At 38.9% G+C, this 17,127-nt stretch overlaps 1 protein-coding gene across 2 annotated transcripts in view; it reads right to left on the bottom strand.

Annotated features, from left to right (window-relative positions):
• The window catches only part of DDX10 (DEAD-box helicase 10), a 407,034-nt gene that overhangs the window by 128,891 nt on the left and 261,016 nt on the right, over nucleotides 1–17,127 (bottom strand). For both annotated transcript variants that reach the window (XR_011390521.1, XM_002708478.5), the window contains exon 17: nucleotides 11,380–11,516. Coding sequence is in view for 1 of the 2 variants with exons in the window: in XM_002708478.5 (XP_002708524.3) it covers nucleotides 11,380–11,516 (137 nt within the window). In the remaining variant the exon portion in view is untranslated. The remainder of the gene's footprint in view (nucleotides 1–11,379; nucleotides 11,517–17,127) is intronic.

Genomic DNA, 17,127 nt, shown 5'->3' with positions numbered 1-17,127 from the left:
TTCTTTTCATCTTCATTAGGTCTTCACAGTAACCTCATAAGGAAAGAGTTACAAGCATTCAATTGTTACACAAAACGAAGAATTACAGAGATTAAGTTAACTCACCCAAGGCCCATGACTCATTAAAAGAAAGTAATATCCAAACTCAGGTCTGTCTGATTCCCCCTAACACCAAGTAGCTCATTTTTGTTACAAAAGAGACATCATTTCACAAACCCCTACCTCTCCTACTGCTTCCAACTTTATAAAAATGCAGTACAAAGATCAAAATTCCAAAACTGTATGCAAAGATGCATGTGGGCAAGGCATTCAGTTTCTTCATTCCTAGAACCTCATGTAATTCATATCTTATACCTGCTAGAATAACTATTTTTATAAAACAGATGCTTCTGAGCTCATCCTGGCAGAATCAGATATGGTTTAAATTCTTAAGAATTGATGGAGAAAGGCAAAAGGAAAGAGACTAACTCATTGACATACTTTTCCGCACACAGGAACTCCTAAGTCTTACAACATTTGATTTTTTATTCCCTCTCTAGCTTTCAGAAACCCTTCCAACAGACTTAAAGGTGTAGGAAGGAGTGGGATAAATGATATATTAAAACAAGAAGAAAATAATTGTTGGTACCTGTCATGAGCAGGAAGAATGCCCATTGTTAAAACAGCAGACTTTAAATAATATGTGAATTCAATCTAATAAAACCATGCCAGAATGGCCTCTGTGACCTAGAAAACATATTCCTTGGGTGGCATTTAGACCACTATACCCAGCTATAAGAATATTCCCAGTACTGTCTGATCCAACTGAAGATAAGGCATCATCAAGAGAAAGTTCTTCTGGGAAACTCTGTCAACTTCTTTCCCTCTGTATGCAATGCTTTACAGAAAGAAAACATAGTGGAGGGAGCACTAAACTTAAAAGGTTGCTAGGGCAAGTAGTTCCAATAATAAGTTATAAAATGGTGACTGAAATCATGGGAGATTCTGTAAATCTGACTCAGGAAAAGGGACTGTGCAACCAGAAGTATCAAGATGTCTCTGGTTAGAGCTCCTAACTTGTGTAGTGGCTGAGCTTACTCACGTACTTTTAAGAGTACATGAATTTCTATCTGTTACATCACCAAAGGATCAGTGTCGTTGCCCAAACCGAATCAGAAATCTAACAAAAGCCAGGACAAGAGGCTGCTTCAAAAAAGCACCCTCCTTTTGTAGCAGTGTCTGAGAACCTTTACAACTTCTTGCTTTTTCTTGCCTCTTTTCTGGAACGCACAGGAAAGAAATATTAGGTGGAAACTGCAGGCTGACCTAACTGCAAGCAAGTTGAGGGTAGGTTCTGGAGGCAAAGAATAGTGAATGCTCCCTTACAGAGAAACCCTTGGGTGCCTTTTTACGACATGCTGCTAAATTGGCTGTGGAAATTGAGAGTGAACATTCAGCACCTGCATGCCCAATCTGAGACCTTTTTTCATAAAACTCTCCTTTCTTACATTCTTATCAAGAAATATAGGCTGGACTCTTTCCTAAATAATTGAAAGCTAGTAATAAATGAGCTGGTAATAATTTGAAAATTCTCAGCAATGTTTACACCTATCCTCAAGTGTTGACATTTGGTATTCAAATATGTTGTGCCACAGATTTTTTTCTCCTTATAAATTTTAATTTACATGGCTATGGCAACAGTTCCAATGAAGATTAATTACTGCAGTATATTCCATAAAATCCGCTCAGCTTCCTTCACACAGTGAAGGCTACCGCATACAGAACTGGGAGTGAGGATGTATTTATCTTTCATGTCTCTTTCCTAGCTGCTCAGTTCTAAAAACATTTATGAAACAATTCGGTCTAAGAATCATTGGTTCTGAAATCATTATAAACTTAACTGTTCAAGAGAGGTAAAAATGTCCTCTTAAAATTCCAATAATCAAAAAAGGCTGGGGTGTTGAAGAGAAAACTGAAGGCAGTAGACTGCATATCACACTAATACCACTTATAAACATTTTCTTCTACAGAAGTGTATTTGTCACTTGAGAATGGTGACAAGGTTGGCCCCAATATCTTTAATTTTTTGGTTCATAAAATCACTTGGGAATTTGATAAATACTCATAACCCCCTTTCCCAGATAAATGCACAAGTGTGTGTATGCTGTATGCACACCTGCACCATTATTTTGTCTGCAATTTCAAAATGTCCAAGATTCCACTAGAGCTCATACACAGAGTCCAGGTTAAGAATCCTTGCTCTGTAGCCATTTAGGTAACATAATTATTTCTCTTCTCCCAGATTAAAAAAATTTTAACCACCACATGAGGGGAGTTTATGCTAGGCATTTTTCTCACTACTAATCTGCATGTAGAACATTTTGTGCTCCCCGGAAGCACATCACCTTCTCTCTCAAACTACTTTCACTGATTAGTTTTCAGTTTTCAAGATCATCACTTACCCAAGCATGTCCCCAGTGTTCCTACTATCTGCAAAATTGAGTTTCACAGTTTCATCCTAGGCTTCATTAGTCCTTCAAATGACTTCAAGATAGAAAATCCTATCTTCAACAAAGCTGGCCATTGAAGAATAACTTACAGTAGCAAAAACAAAATAAAACCAAACAATAAGAACCAAAAATCTAAGCATGGGTACAACTTGAAATTCTACAAGAGGGCATAGATAAGGAAATTATCGTGTAACTAAGAGATGGAAAGTTATGCATACTTGACATGCATGCAGTATACATGGAGCAATGTGAAATGAAAAACAGGATGGTCCTAAAAGTCATCCTCAATGGCCTTTTCAGGAACAAGAGCTGCCATATCAGGGCAGAGCCCAAAGACCCTACTGGCAAGGGCGGTTCGCCTTGGTTTCATGACATTCCAAGCCATTCACTCAGATTCGTAGATCCTAGTATTTCTGAAACACGGTAAACTCACACCTGTCAGTGAGTGACAGTTCTACAATGGGTGAGTAAATGACAGGACAGAACGCCCAGAGCAAAAGCAGATGGTAAGGACAATCAAGAGAGTACCACCCCTACCAAAAAAAAAAAAAAAAGGCTTTACCCAAACCTCAAATTTCTCATACTGTATCTTCCCTCTCTCAAACTCAATCTTCACATAAGAAAACAGTGCACACCGCCTTCCTCAGTGTGTACTGACATTTTCCTGAAAGTTTCAAGAAAAGCAATACTGCCTTTTCCCACCCCTACACTTCAACAACCCACTTTGGAAGTTTCTTCAAATATTTTTCTTATTTTTAAATCTTTAGTAGAAAAAAGAGATGATTGAGATTTTCTCTTGAAAACTGCTAGGCTTATTGGAATGGGGGATAAATCTCCAGAAGTTAAAAAAAGAGTACACAAAAAAGGGAAGATAAAGTCAATATATCATCAAGCTGAGTCAACTTTCCTTCACATCTACCACTCACAACTAGACTTATCAACAAGCAGCCTCAAGGGGTAGAAACGGTAATCAAACAGTGTTTGCTTGTTTTTAAATTGTTCAGTTCTTTTCCAACCCAACCATCTAGACTTTGTAAGAAAACATTCTTTAAAAAAGAATCATACTATATATTCAGCACTGATAAGTCCACTAAAATTTTTGTAAAATGATATACCACCCCCAGCCCCACTCAAAAACAGTTAAGGAAAAAAATAAGAGTTTCTGGGGATCTTCCTTTCCCAGAAATTCATTTTTGACTCATATTCACTTACTTTCCAAATTAAAAAGCTTAACAAATACTGTGAATCTGACTGTAAGGTCTTGGAATATTTGTTGCTGGGCAAAACTTCTAAGGAGATGCCATAGGGGCCAGTGCTGTGGCGCAGGTCAATCCTCCGCCTGTGGCACCAGCACCCCATATGGGCTCCGGTTCTAGTCCTAGACGCTCATCTTCCGATCCAGCTCTCTGCTATGGCCTGGGAAAGCAGTAGAAAATGGCCCAGGAGCTTCGGCCCCTGCACTCGCATGGGAGACCTAGAAAAAGCTCCAGCTCAGCGCAGCTCCAGCCATCGCAGCCATCTGGGGAGTGAATCAGTGGATGAAGATCTTTCTCTCTGTCTTTCCCTCTCACTGACTGTAACTCTACCTCTCAAATAACTAAATTAAAAAAAAAAGAGAGAGAGAGAGATGTCACAGAACTCAACAATAGTAGGAAACCACTGAGATTAAGGTAGTCTTCCCACTTAATATGAGATGATATAACAGGTAATCATATTAGATATTGAACAGTCTGCTCTGGACAAGTATCAACACATACAGAAGTTATCATGTCTGAATTATGAAAAGACTTAGTACAAATTACAGATACAATCGGCATTAAGCTGCCTAGAATAATCTACCAAGTGTCACACCATACAATTCTTTACAAAGAAATCAGTCTTAAAGACTAGTCTTTGAAGATTAATTTAATACAGTAAGAGTTTAATGACTACCTTTTTCTCTTTTACTTGAAAAAGTTTAATATTATAAATACTAAACTTGACTGAATAATGAATATCTGGAACATTCAGGTTTTTTTCATTGCCTTCAATAATTTGCAAATTTTCACATTAATAGCAATTCACATGAAGATGGCAAAACCAAATATGATGATTGCTACCATATATACAAACATTAATTTTGCATTTAATGCTCAAAGCCAAATCTCTCAGAATGTGACATAGCTAAAAGAAATAATTTTATTTAAAGATGACTTTAATTGGATTATGGTTAAAAAATTCCTGTCTCACCTCAAAGGCCACATACTCTTTAGAAGAATAAATTACCCTTTCCTGAGCTCAGTAAGATTTAATATACTTCAGATTTGGCTTAGATGTCACTCGGTTCACTTCCTGGTCTACCAGGCCAGGTAAAGTGCTCTCCACGTTGGTTCTCTAACCATGCCTTCCCTACTGCCTTCTTTACTCACAAATCACAGCAACAATCCCTCACTCTGTAATTGCACGCTCAGCCATCTGTAACCTCCACTGAACAAAGAGCTCTGTGAAGGCAGCATGAGTGTTTGCTTTGTTTAACATTGTACCATCCTCTGTAACTGTACTCACCATGCTTGGGATGTGAAAAGCTCTGAAACACTCTTAGTTGAAAGAATGGATAGAAGAAATAGGACAATAAGCCAGAGACAGATTAAGTGGGTATTTTTAATTCTTAGATAAATACAATGCGATTTAGTTAGTACAGGAGGCTTGTGTTCCAGAGCTCCTGGCACCACACACAGAAGCTTTCAAAAACATCTTTATTGTGACACAACATAACAATATTATATGGGCTGTTTGAAATGAAAAATCATTTATGAACCCAAAGGTAATTACAATATTTGAGATCTTTTTTCCCCTGAAAAGCACAAAACTTACTGGATACAATAACAGTTGATTTTGTAGTTTCCTGTAGAGTAATGAACTGTATAATGTCAAAGTTCACTGAAAAAAAAAAAGACAGGTTTCACACCAAATTACTCTACTTCCGGTTGAGGGGAAGAGGACAGGTATCTGGCCCAGCATTTGAGCCATTTACACACCTTACTGGGTACATGGGATCGATTCCTGACTCTGGCTCCTGATTCCAGTTTTCTGCCATTGAAGACCCTGAGAGGCAGCAGTGATGGCTCAAAGTAGCTGGCTCCTCCCAACCACGTAGGAGCACTGGGTTGAGCTCCCGGCTCTCAGACTCAGTTCTTTGCCTAATGCAGGCATTTGAGGAGTGAACCAGCTGATGGAGAACATTCTCCGTCTCTCTCTTTTACTTTCAAAAAGTTTAAAGTTTATGTCGCTATTTTATCAGCAATAAAATATCTAGTATCATCTATGCCACATGTGTTAATTCCACAGCCCCAAAGGAGGAACAGAATGTGAAGGCTGGAGTAAAACACAGCTGGGATTCATTTTAAGACACATGAAGGGGAGGAAAGAAACCAAAGAACATCACAGAAAGCCCTCCCTTCTACACTTACTGTCAACAATAACAGCACACCAAAGCTTAGAGCCTCAGGCAACTGATCTCGACTTTTCCTGTACTATGGGTAGGTTAACCACCTTCCCATCTCTCAGCTCTATTTCTGAGGATAAATGAAGATCGATGGCAGCATTTCTCAAGCTCCTTAAAAGAAACTAAAGATAACACAATTTTCATTGTCACTGGGATATAATAAGCAAGAATTCTCATTTTGTATGCTAACTTAAAGGATCTGAATCTTCAGAAAAGTATTTGACACAATGGTTAAGACATCACTTGGGACATATGCACCTCATATAGAAATGCCTGCATTCAAGTCCTGGCTCAGCTCTCAACTCCAGGTTCCAGCTAACACTCATCCTGGCAGGCAGCAGGTGACAACTTAAGTGCTTGGGTCCATGCCACACATACAGGAGACATAGATTAAGTTCTATGCTCCCAGATTCAGCCTGGCCAGGGGCCCTGCTGGTGCAGGTGTTTGGGGAATGACTGACCCAATGGGAGATCTCTCTTCATCTGTCTCTCTATGCCTTCTAAATAAAAAATTTAAACAACAGAATGATATGCAGCTGAATCCTGCATATCACCATCTCTTCGGAATTTCAGTGCTAAAGATAACATCTGTGATCCTTCTACAGAGGGTGGAGGGGGGGTTACTCTCTCAAAGCTGTGCAGTGAGCTGAGAAGTAGGACAGAAATACAAACTTTTTAAAGCCCTGTCAGACCTCCCTGAGGAAGAACTGTTGACCCCAGATTCAGTCATTCTCTACTGGGTCTGGCTTTCTGTTGTCTGCTTCCCACTGACAAAATGTCTTTCCATGTGGAGAGAAAAGTGTTGCTCATGCTGAATATTTATAAGTGTCAGCAAAGCGAAGGAAGAAGAATCACCCAGAGGAAACTTTCATATAAACTAACTAGTGAGTTTGGAATGAATAGCTATTTTCTAATTGGCATATCTACTTCCCTAAAAGTGAACTCACCTCTGAAAAGACTAAGTTCATATCCAAAGAAAAACTTACAGGCAGAGTGAGGATAACCAAGAGGCTCTAGTATGAGCTGTTGCTGCAATTACCGAGCAGGTGCTAGAAACAGTGCAGCAAATAAAGCCAGGAAACAGGAGGACCCTCTAAAACTGACACCCTGGAATCCTACCATATAGCCAATGTTGATGAAAGATGATGCAGCCAAAATGGAACAGGAAAAACTATCCTGGTGCTGTTATTATAAATAACAGTACCAGCATCAATTACTATTGTCAAATTCTACTACATACAATCTGCTTCTCTGAAACAATTTTGGTTTTAGCTTACATAGATCTTGATTCATTGCCATTGAAGCAATTTTAAGAAAGTAAGGAAATGGGAGAAAACAGAAATCAGAACATAAATAGATATACATGTGGACTGGTACTTGTAACTTACTCTAAATCATGTCTTCTAGGCCAAGAATAGGGAATAGGTTTTATCTTCCATACCAGTTCTAAATGACTGATAAAAGCTCTGTTGAGAGGACTACCTGGGCTTGGGAAAAGCATATACACAAAGCCCATCCTAGATGAGGGAAAGAGGAAATTAAGCACCAGTAGTATGTATCTGCCATCTGCAATCTAGTCCAGTGGTGCTTAGCCATGGGCAATTTTGTTCCCTAATGGCTATCTGGCAATGTCTGATGACATTTTGAATTGTTCCAACTGGGTAAGGGGGGCATTTGCTACTAGTAGATGCCAGAGATAATGCTAAATAACCAACGGTAACTCCTATCCCCAACAAGTAACTATCAGAATATGTCAGGATATCAACAACATGGAGGGTGGGAAACCCTGGTCTAGTCAAATCTGTACTATGGTTAGTCCATGGATTCACACCTTCAATCAAACATTAAATTTGTCTTCAATAGTTCTCCTGAGCTACCTCCCTTAATGCCAGAGTGTTTCTGTGACCTGACTAGGGTAGGAGAGCTAGGGAATGAGTTTAATTTATGCAAATTACAGGGATCTGTCCCTAGCTTTTATTGTTTCTTCATCTGTTAAGAGGGCAAAAGACTAGATAATCTGTATTCATAGACCAAAAAAATAAATAAGTAAACAAATTCCTCCAGGAAGCCTTAAATACACTGAAGGAATAAAACACTTACATTAGCAATAAATCTCTTATTGACAGTCTCTTCAACGAAAGACTTTTTCTTCAGCTTAACACAAGTTGACCAATTTCATTCCCCACTAATGCAAAGTTAATAGTTATGCTGAAATTAAAATCATTTCAATTTTCACAGAATGTTCAAATATGCTCCACATAAACCCATGTCTGTGAGTTACAATGCTTTGGCATTCTCAAGGTACTCTTTACCTACTTGTGCATCACTATTACACTATTTCATCTTAATTCCTTGCATCTTTCCAACCACTGTTATGTTCGTTATCTTTTGCATTATTCAAGCTATCAGCCTCTTATAATTATATTTCATTTTTTTCATCCTGTAAACCCTGTTCATCAATTAGTTCATCAATTCAAATATTTCAGGGCTATCTCTGTGCCCATGACATTAATACTGAGGGTGAAAATAAGAGGATAGAGTTGTTCATGGGAAAAACAAGCAAAATATAAACATCTTGCAGAGACAAAATTTCTACCTACATAATATTTACAGGCTTAGAGCACAAAACACATGAAGCTATTAGAGAACAAGTTACACTAACTAGGTGATATCAGGGAAATGTCACTGTGACAGTAAGAAATGACAGAATAAAACGAAATGTCTGCGGCATGCAGATGAAGGATGACTCAGAAACTATCATAAAAAATGTTAGAAAAAATCCATATAAACAGATGCAGAAAGAGTGCTGACATCTTGCCAATGGCTTTCAAAGGTTGGTTCCGTCTTTTAAAGATATGTTAGACAGATAAGCAAAATACAGCTGCAGAACATACTTTAAGAACCAACTTGCAGCCGGCGCCGCGGCTCACTAGGCTAATCCTCTGCCTTGCGGCACCGGCACACCGGTTCTAGTCCCGGTCGGGGCGCTGGATTCTGTCCCGGTTTCCCTCTTCCAGGCCAGCTCTCTGTTGTGGCCCGGGAGTGCAGTGGAGGATGGCCCAAGTCCTTGGGCCCTGCACCCCATGGGAGACCAGGAGGAAGCACCTGGCTCCTGCCTTTGGATTAGCGCAGCGCGCCGGTCGCGGCAGCCATTGGAGGGTGAACCAACGGCAAAAAGGAAGACCTTTCTCTCTCTCTCTCTCACTGTCCACTCTGCCTGTCAAAAAAAAAAAAAAGAACCTACTTATATTTCTCCAGAGACTCAAATTACAAAGAAAAAATTGGAGTTAATGATTGAAAGTTACACATTAACTCATGCATGCCAAAATACAGTTTCCATAAACAACCCTAATAGAAGGACATTTATATAACAGTGTTTGCAAACTTGACCATACTGATAGTTCATCTAGGTCTCAGACATATGCAGTGAACTTGCTGAGGCACACAGTATGCATATTTACTATCAGAGGTCAATTTTAAAACAGAAATGGGGCTGGCGCTGTGGGGCAGTGGGTTAACGCCCTGGCCTGAAGTACTAGCATCCCATATGGGCGCCAGTTCAAGACCCAGCTGCTCCACTTCCAATCCAACTCTCTGCGATGGCCTGGGAATGCAGTGAAAGATGGCCCAAGTCTTTGGGTCCCTGCACCCATGTGGGAGACCCAGAAGAAGTTCCTGGCTCCTGGCTTCGGATCGGCGCAGCTCCAGCCATTGTGGCCAATTGGGGAGTTAACCATCGGATGGAAGACCTCTTTCTCTCTTCTCTGCCTCTCCTATCTCTGTGTAACTCTTTCAAACAATAAATAAATCTTTTTAAAAAATAACCTAAACTATTTAACCCTTTGTCACAAACATCCACAAATTTTTCTAGGACTCAATCAAATTATTTTCACCTGTAATACCTCTTGTGGTAGTGAAGCTAATGAGACGGTACTTCAAAGAATTTACAGAAGATAGAATTAAAAAGTTTACTTTGGTGCCAAAAATTTTAAAAGTCCATGGCATGAGGGATATTTTAAAAGTGTACGGAAATGTGCACTACAGAAAAAAATATGGAGGCTAGCACTATGGCACAGTAGGTAAAGTTGCCACCTGAAGTGCCAGCATCCCATATGGGCATGGTTCAAGTCCCAGCTGCTCCACTTCCAGCTCTTTGCTTTGGCTGGGGAAAGCAAAAGACGGCCCAAGTGGTTGGGCCCCTGTACCCATGTGGGAGACCCAGAAGCAGCTCCTGGCTTCGGATCAGTGCAGCTCTGGCCGTTGCAGCCAACTAAGGAGTGAACCAGAGGATGGAAAACCTCTCTCTCTCTCTGCCTCTCCTCTCTCTGTGTAACTCTTTCAAATAAATAAATCTTTAAAAAAGAAAAAAAATGGATGTATTTCAAAATTTTTTGCACCAAAGTAAACATTTTTAATTCATTTTCCACTAACATTCTGAAGTACCATTGTATGTCCACTATCTAGACTAAAGTCTACAAATTCTATGAAGCTAATATGTTCACCACCTAGATAGCAAATGCCTCAAGTTTCTGATATTATCCGGGAAAACACAATTTTGGGTAAGTGAGTCCTCTTTACAATACAGTTCTATGTTTAAATGAGCACATGAAGGGTCACTCTGAATGTCGCCCTACAGCATTTTCACCCAAGAGGATATTCTTCCTGAGATTTTTTCATAATGCTATTCTTGTTTAAGAGTTTCAATTTCCAAACTCCCTGAGCTACCACGTTCGTGGCTACATCAAGTTTTATCTTCCCTTCAATCATAGTAACTTGCCATTAATACCTCCATCATGCTTAAATATGTGACTTGCTGGTTTAGAACAACCATGAAGTTTAACATTCTCAACTATTAAATCAATAGAATCTTACATAATCTAATATTTGATACTCTGAAAACAAACACCAAACAAGTCATACTATTATTCATTACATGTCATTTGTTTTTGGTACAATGGCAAATAAACAGAAGATAGCAAATGAATATATTTTAAACTGAAAGAATTTATCAAAGGCTGTTTATACAGAAGTTTCCCATTATTTTATGTTAGTTAATTGTAAATAAAGAATATGAAAGCATAACAGTGAATCAAATAAGATCCTGCCTCTGTTTTCACATGAAGCAGGTAAGCTTGAAGGACTCAGAGATAGACAAGGAAAAAGCAAAGCAAACAATTCATGTATCACACTTACAAATCACTAATAGATACTAAAGCAATCACAAAAAAGCTTGTAAAATAACTGGAAAAGGGTGAGATATTTGTAAGGATCTACAAGCAAGATGAGTAGAAAACAGCAGAATTTTTCCAGGTTATTAACTGAGCTAAAAAGTCTCATAGTAATATCTCTAATGACATCTTTTGGAAGCAAACCAATGTGAGTATGTACTTAACACCAAAAACATACCTAATTTTATCCTCCGTATCGTCACTATCTGATTCTTCAGAGCTTCTGTACTTATCTGGATCTGGAAGTGTACTCGGATCAAATCCATCATCATCATCATCACTCCAATCCAGAAAGGCTTCCTCTTCATCTTCGGCCTAAGAAAACATAAGGGAAACTGTGGCTGAAGAAGTCAACTGATGAACAATCAGGTTTTATTTCTAGACCCTTAGACATCTCTCCAACTGAAATTCTCAAATTCAAACGCTTCCTCTGGTGAAGGATTCTATATAAGTTTCAGAATCACAACTACTTGCAAAGAGAAAAAAAATTCATATCATTCCAAAATTAAATATGATTCAAAACTAAATCACTATTAAGTCTCTTAAACCTAAAAATGAGAAAAATGGTCAGTTTTATTACGTCTATATAACTCACCTTAATAATCAAATGTATATGTATACACACACATATATATACATATACACACACAAAGTTTTAGTCCTCCTGAACTACCAAAAATATTATGTGAGGATATACAAGATCAGAAGAAAGAATTTGATAACATGTGTCTGATTTTACAATAGTCTGTGTTTTAAAAAAATTACAACTACACAAGCTTATTTACAGTTGAGGAGTCTTCTAAATTCAAAGCAAATACATAGCTACAAAGAACATGGGGGACAAAGCAAGAACACCACAAATGAGAAAAGCAGTAATGCATGGACAAAGGTGGGATCTATCCAGCATCATACAAGCAGGTGAGTTTTATTGTTGTTGTTTGGTGATTAATTTATTTTTCTCCAAGAACAGAGTATGAACTGCACTACACATTCATGCTATGAACATTACTTAACAACAATTTATTTCTTCCACACCAGTTTTGCTACTTAGCATCTAAAGAAACAAGCACTGCCACAATTATTTAACAGAAAATTATTCAACCATAAAAAAGAATGAAATCCTGTCATTTGCAGCAAAATGGATGTAACTAGAAGACATCGTGTTAAGTGAGATATACCAGACACAGAAAGACAATATCATATGTTCTCCCTCATATGTGGAAGCTTTAAAAAAAAGACTCTACTGAAACAATGAATGGTGATGACTACATCTGCAGACTTAATGGTGATAACTACAGGCTGGGAGGAGTAGGGAATGATAGAAGGAGTTTGGATAATGGGTACCAAAGCAGAGTTAGATCAAAGGAATATGTTCCCAGTATTACACACATAGTGGAAGACAACAGTTCACAATAACCTAGTAGATATTTATAAACTGAAAGAAGCTCCAAGTCTCCAATCATAACATCAAGTCAAAGAAAGGGAAATGCTGATTGCCATGTTTTGGTCAGTATACACTGTATTCGGGTACTGAAATGTCACAGCATAGCCCATAAATATCTACAATTATTTTTAATAAAATTATTAATTAGAAAAGGAAAATTTTAAGTACAACTAAAATAAAAATTCCTGGCTAAGTGTTTCTCAGTTGCCAACTTTATAATTCTTCTCACCAAGGGACACAAACTTCAACAATTCTTTGATCTCAAATGATTAATGCTCTTTCCCAGAAACTGAGTAACAACTCAGAATAGCATAGCAATCAATTACGCAGATAACCATAAAATCCTCTAACACTTTCTGAACAGCTCTCCCTTGATAACCTTGGAACACAACAAAAGGAGCAAGAAGTAAAGAAAGTAAGGATTAGTCACCACTGCAAAGGTCCCTTATTTCTTGCCTGATAAATTTCCCTGAGAAAAATGAAACCTCCCAAAACAAGTATCAGAAGGGCAAGGCCAGGGTGGGTAGGGTAGGGTGGGGTGGGAGGCAGAATTGCCATTAGAAGCAGTAAGTAGCACAACTGATATATACTTGAAAATAAACATAACAACAAAAGTCAAACATCAACATACACTTAAGAACACTAATCTCCTGGGTTATAAGATATTTTCAATATTCCAGTCTACTGCTCTTAAAGAAATGTTTGTCTGAAGGCGAAGGCAGAGCAGCTCAAAACAGTTTTCAAACTTTAGGGTATCAGACTTGGATTCAAAAGAGCTTTTGTTAACATGGAGGATGTCTACTAACAGTCACTGCATTACAAATTAAAACCATGGATTTAAAAATATTTACTTACTCATTTAATAAACTCACTACAAATTAACAAAAAGCATATTTTTATGAAAAATAGCTGTAATTTTCAAAATTAAAGAATATTATTTTATATTTTTCCAAGCCTTTTTAATGCCTGGCTTGAAAGAAAACAGCTAAATTTTCAAATCCACTTCTATATTCAATCTGTTTACAAGGTACTGTTCTGGTTCAAATACAAGAAAATCAGACCAATACAGATAGGTAGTTGGGAAAGTGAGGAGTCACTTTCACAGCCTTTACAAATACTTACTATTTTTGATACCATAAAAACCTTGATGATCACCTGGTTTTTTAAGGAGTAGCTACAATGTGGCTTCTCAGACTACTAATGACATTTATTTTCGTATTTTCTTATATTAAAATCCATTGACACAAGAAAACACATGATGTTACCTCAAAAAGTTATGGCAAGTAGGGTTAAGCCCCTGAGTGTGATGCCAGCATCTCAGATGGCTACCAATTCAAGTCCTGGTTGCTCCACTTCTGATCTAGTTCCCTGCTGATGCAGCCGGGAAAGCATCATCGGATGGACTTGGGGCACCCACTTGGGAGACATGCACGAAGCTCCTGGCTAAGCTCAGCTTTGGCTGTTGCGGCCACTTGGAAAGTGAACCAATGGATGGAAGACCCGCCCCCCCATAAAAATAAACCTTTTTTCTAAAAAAGAAAATAATAGCAGTGCATTGAAGTGCATCTCAACTCCTATGTTATTGGAAGCATAAGTATGAATAAAAAAAATGAGGTATAACATATATGCAATGGAATGTTAAGCTATAAAAAATGAAATCTTATTTGTAGCAATCTGCATGAGCCTATAGTCATGTTAATAGAAATAAGGCAGGCACAGAAAGACAAATACCACACGTTCTCACTCATATGTGGGAACTAATTAGGTTGACCTCACAGAAGTAGAGACTAGATTAGTGGTTTCCAGCTTCTAGGAAGATGGGGAGGAATATACAGAGGTTGGTTCTTGAGCACAAACACAGAAGGAGTAAGTTCTAGTGGTCTATAGTAAGGTAGGGTACCTATCATTAGCAGTAATTCACTGTTTATTTCAAAATAGCTAGAAGAAAGGATTTTGAATGTTTCCAACACAAAGAAACAATACTGATATGCTAATTACCTCAATCTTATCATGACACAGTGCACATATCTCAAACTATCACATTGTCCTAGCATTTGTTTTGTTTGTTTTGTTTATTTATTTTATTTTGACAGGCAGAGTTAGACAGTGATAGAGAGACAGAGAGAAAGGTCTTCCTTCTGTTGGTTCACCCCCCAAATGGCTGCTACAGCCGGCGCGCTGCACCAATCCGAAGCCAAGAGCCAGGTGCTTCCTCCTGGTCTCCCATGCGGGTGCAGGGTCCAAGCACTTGGGCCATCCTCCACTGCCCTCCCGGCCACAGCAGAGAGCTGGAGCAACTGGGACTAGAACTGGCACCCATATGGGATGCCGGCGCCACAGGCGGAGTATTAACCAAGTCAGCCACGGCGCCAGCCCAAGTCCCAGCATTCGTAATCCAGTTTCCTGCTTATGCACACACTAGGAGGCAACAGGTGATGGCTCAAGTACTTGGGTTCCTGCTCCCCATGTTGAAGATCTGAACTGATTTCTTGGTCCCTGGCTTCAGCCTGGCTTAGCTATTGCTATTGAGCACATTTGGGGAGTGAACTAGCAGGTTGAAGCTTTCTCTCTCTCTCTGTATGTGTCTGTTTCTTTGCCTTTCAATTAAAATAAAAAAAAAACTAAGAAGAAAAGAGAGGAGTGGAGTAGAGTGGAGAGGGGAGGGGAGGGGGGAAGGGGAGAACAGAGAGAGGAGAGGGGAGGAGAGACTAATCCAATTGCCTACCTGGTACTTTGAATAGTTCTTTCACCAGTGAATGATTTTGTAACATCATGCACTGCTAACTCAGAAAATACTGATTCACTGGATTATACAGAATCTCCTTAAGTGGATGTTTAAATAGACACATTTCTATATTATACAATATTTTTTAAAACTGCATTTATATATTAACCTCTATGTAAAATTCATTTTAAAGCCCTTTTAAGTACTGGGAAGCTGCTAGTGGTTACACATTTTATAAAATTATTTGTTGTTGTTAAAAAGCTCAAATGTTATCTTCTGCGGCAAATACTTTCAGTTGTTTTCCTCCAAAGGTAAGCAACAAATATTACTTTCCTCTGGCTGCTTTCAAAAAATTTTATTTATGTTAACAGTTTGACGATAATGTGTCTAGGAAAGGTTTTCTTTGTGTTCAGCTGTTCTAGGCTCCACAGTTTTTTGGATCTAAAAATCAATGTTACTGACTACATATGGGAATATTTTCATGCTTCTTCCTCACCTCTCCTAGGATTAAAAGTACATGGAGGTGGCCGGCACCATGGCTCAATAGGCTAATCCTCCGCCTGCAGCGCCGGCACACCGGGTTCTAGTCCCGGTCGGGGCACAGGATTCTGTCCCGGTTGCCCCTCTTCCAGGCCAGCTCTCTGCTATGGCCCGGGAGTTCAGTGGAGGATAGCCCAAGTGCTTGGGCCCTGCACCCGCATGGGAGACCAGGAGAAGCACCTGGCTCCTGGCTTCAGATCAGCATGATGCGCCGGCCGCAGCAGCCATTGGCGGGTGAACCAACGGCAAAAGGAAGACCTTTCTTTCTGTCTCTCTCTCTGTCCACTCTCTGCCTGTAAAAAAAAAAAAAAAAAAAAAGTACATGGAGGGGCCAGCGTTATGGCACAGCAGGTAAGGCTGCCGCCTGCAGTGCCAGCATCCCATCATATGGGTGCTGGTTTGAGTCCCGGTTGCTCCACTTCCAATCCAGCTCTCTGCTATGGCCTGGGAAAGCAGAAGATGTCCCAAGCCCTTGGGCCCCTACATCCACGTGGGAGACCTGGAAGAAGCTCCTGGCTCTTGGTTTTGGATCGGCACAGCTCCGGCCATTGTGGCCAACTGAGGAGTGAACCAGCGGATGGAGGACCTCTCTCTCTCTGTGCCACTCTGACTTTCAAATAAATAGATAGCACTTTTTTTTTAAAAAAAGTGCATGGATATTATAATGCTTCACAGATCTCTTATGTTCTGGTTCATTTTTCTTCAATGTTTTTTTCTGTTTCTTTTCTCTTTTTTTTTTTTTTGGACAGGCCAACTTCTACTACATCTTTAAGTTGGTTGTTATGTTCTCCTGACATTTCCAAACTATTTTTGAGCCCATTTAAGTATTTTTTTTCATTTGACAACTGTATTTTTCAATTCTAGAACTTTCGGATTTGTTTGCTTTCTGAAAAAAAAAAACTTTTTATTGCTCTGCTAAGGTATTTATTAATATAATATTTTCCTTTAATTCTTTAAACATCTTAAGAGTACATCCTTTGAACTCTTTTCTAAATTATAACATGGGCTAAAAGCCAGTTTCTATGGACTGCTTTTTTCTTGGCTATATATCACACTGTTCTGTTTCATTGCCCAATTTTGTAGGTAACTAGATATCACAAATACTATGCAAACACTATATTCAATCAAGTTTTCTGAAGATTATTGAATTTGTCTTCTCATAGGCAGTTACCTTGCCTGAATTAAACCTGAAAATCCTAATCTATTTTTTGTTTTGT

The sequence above is a fragment of the Oryctolagus cuniculus genome, chromosome 1 (genome assembly GCF_964237555.1).
Source record: "Oryctolagus cuniculus chromosome 1, mOryCun1.1, whole genome shotgun sequence".
Lineage (NCBI taxonomy): Eukaryota > Metazoa > Chordata > Mammalia > Lagomorpha > Leporidae > Oryctolagus > Oryctolagus cuniculus.
The sequence above is the reverse complement of the archived record's forward strand: the minus strand, read 5'-3'. Positions and strand labels throughout refer to the sequence as shown.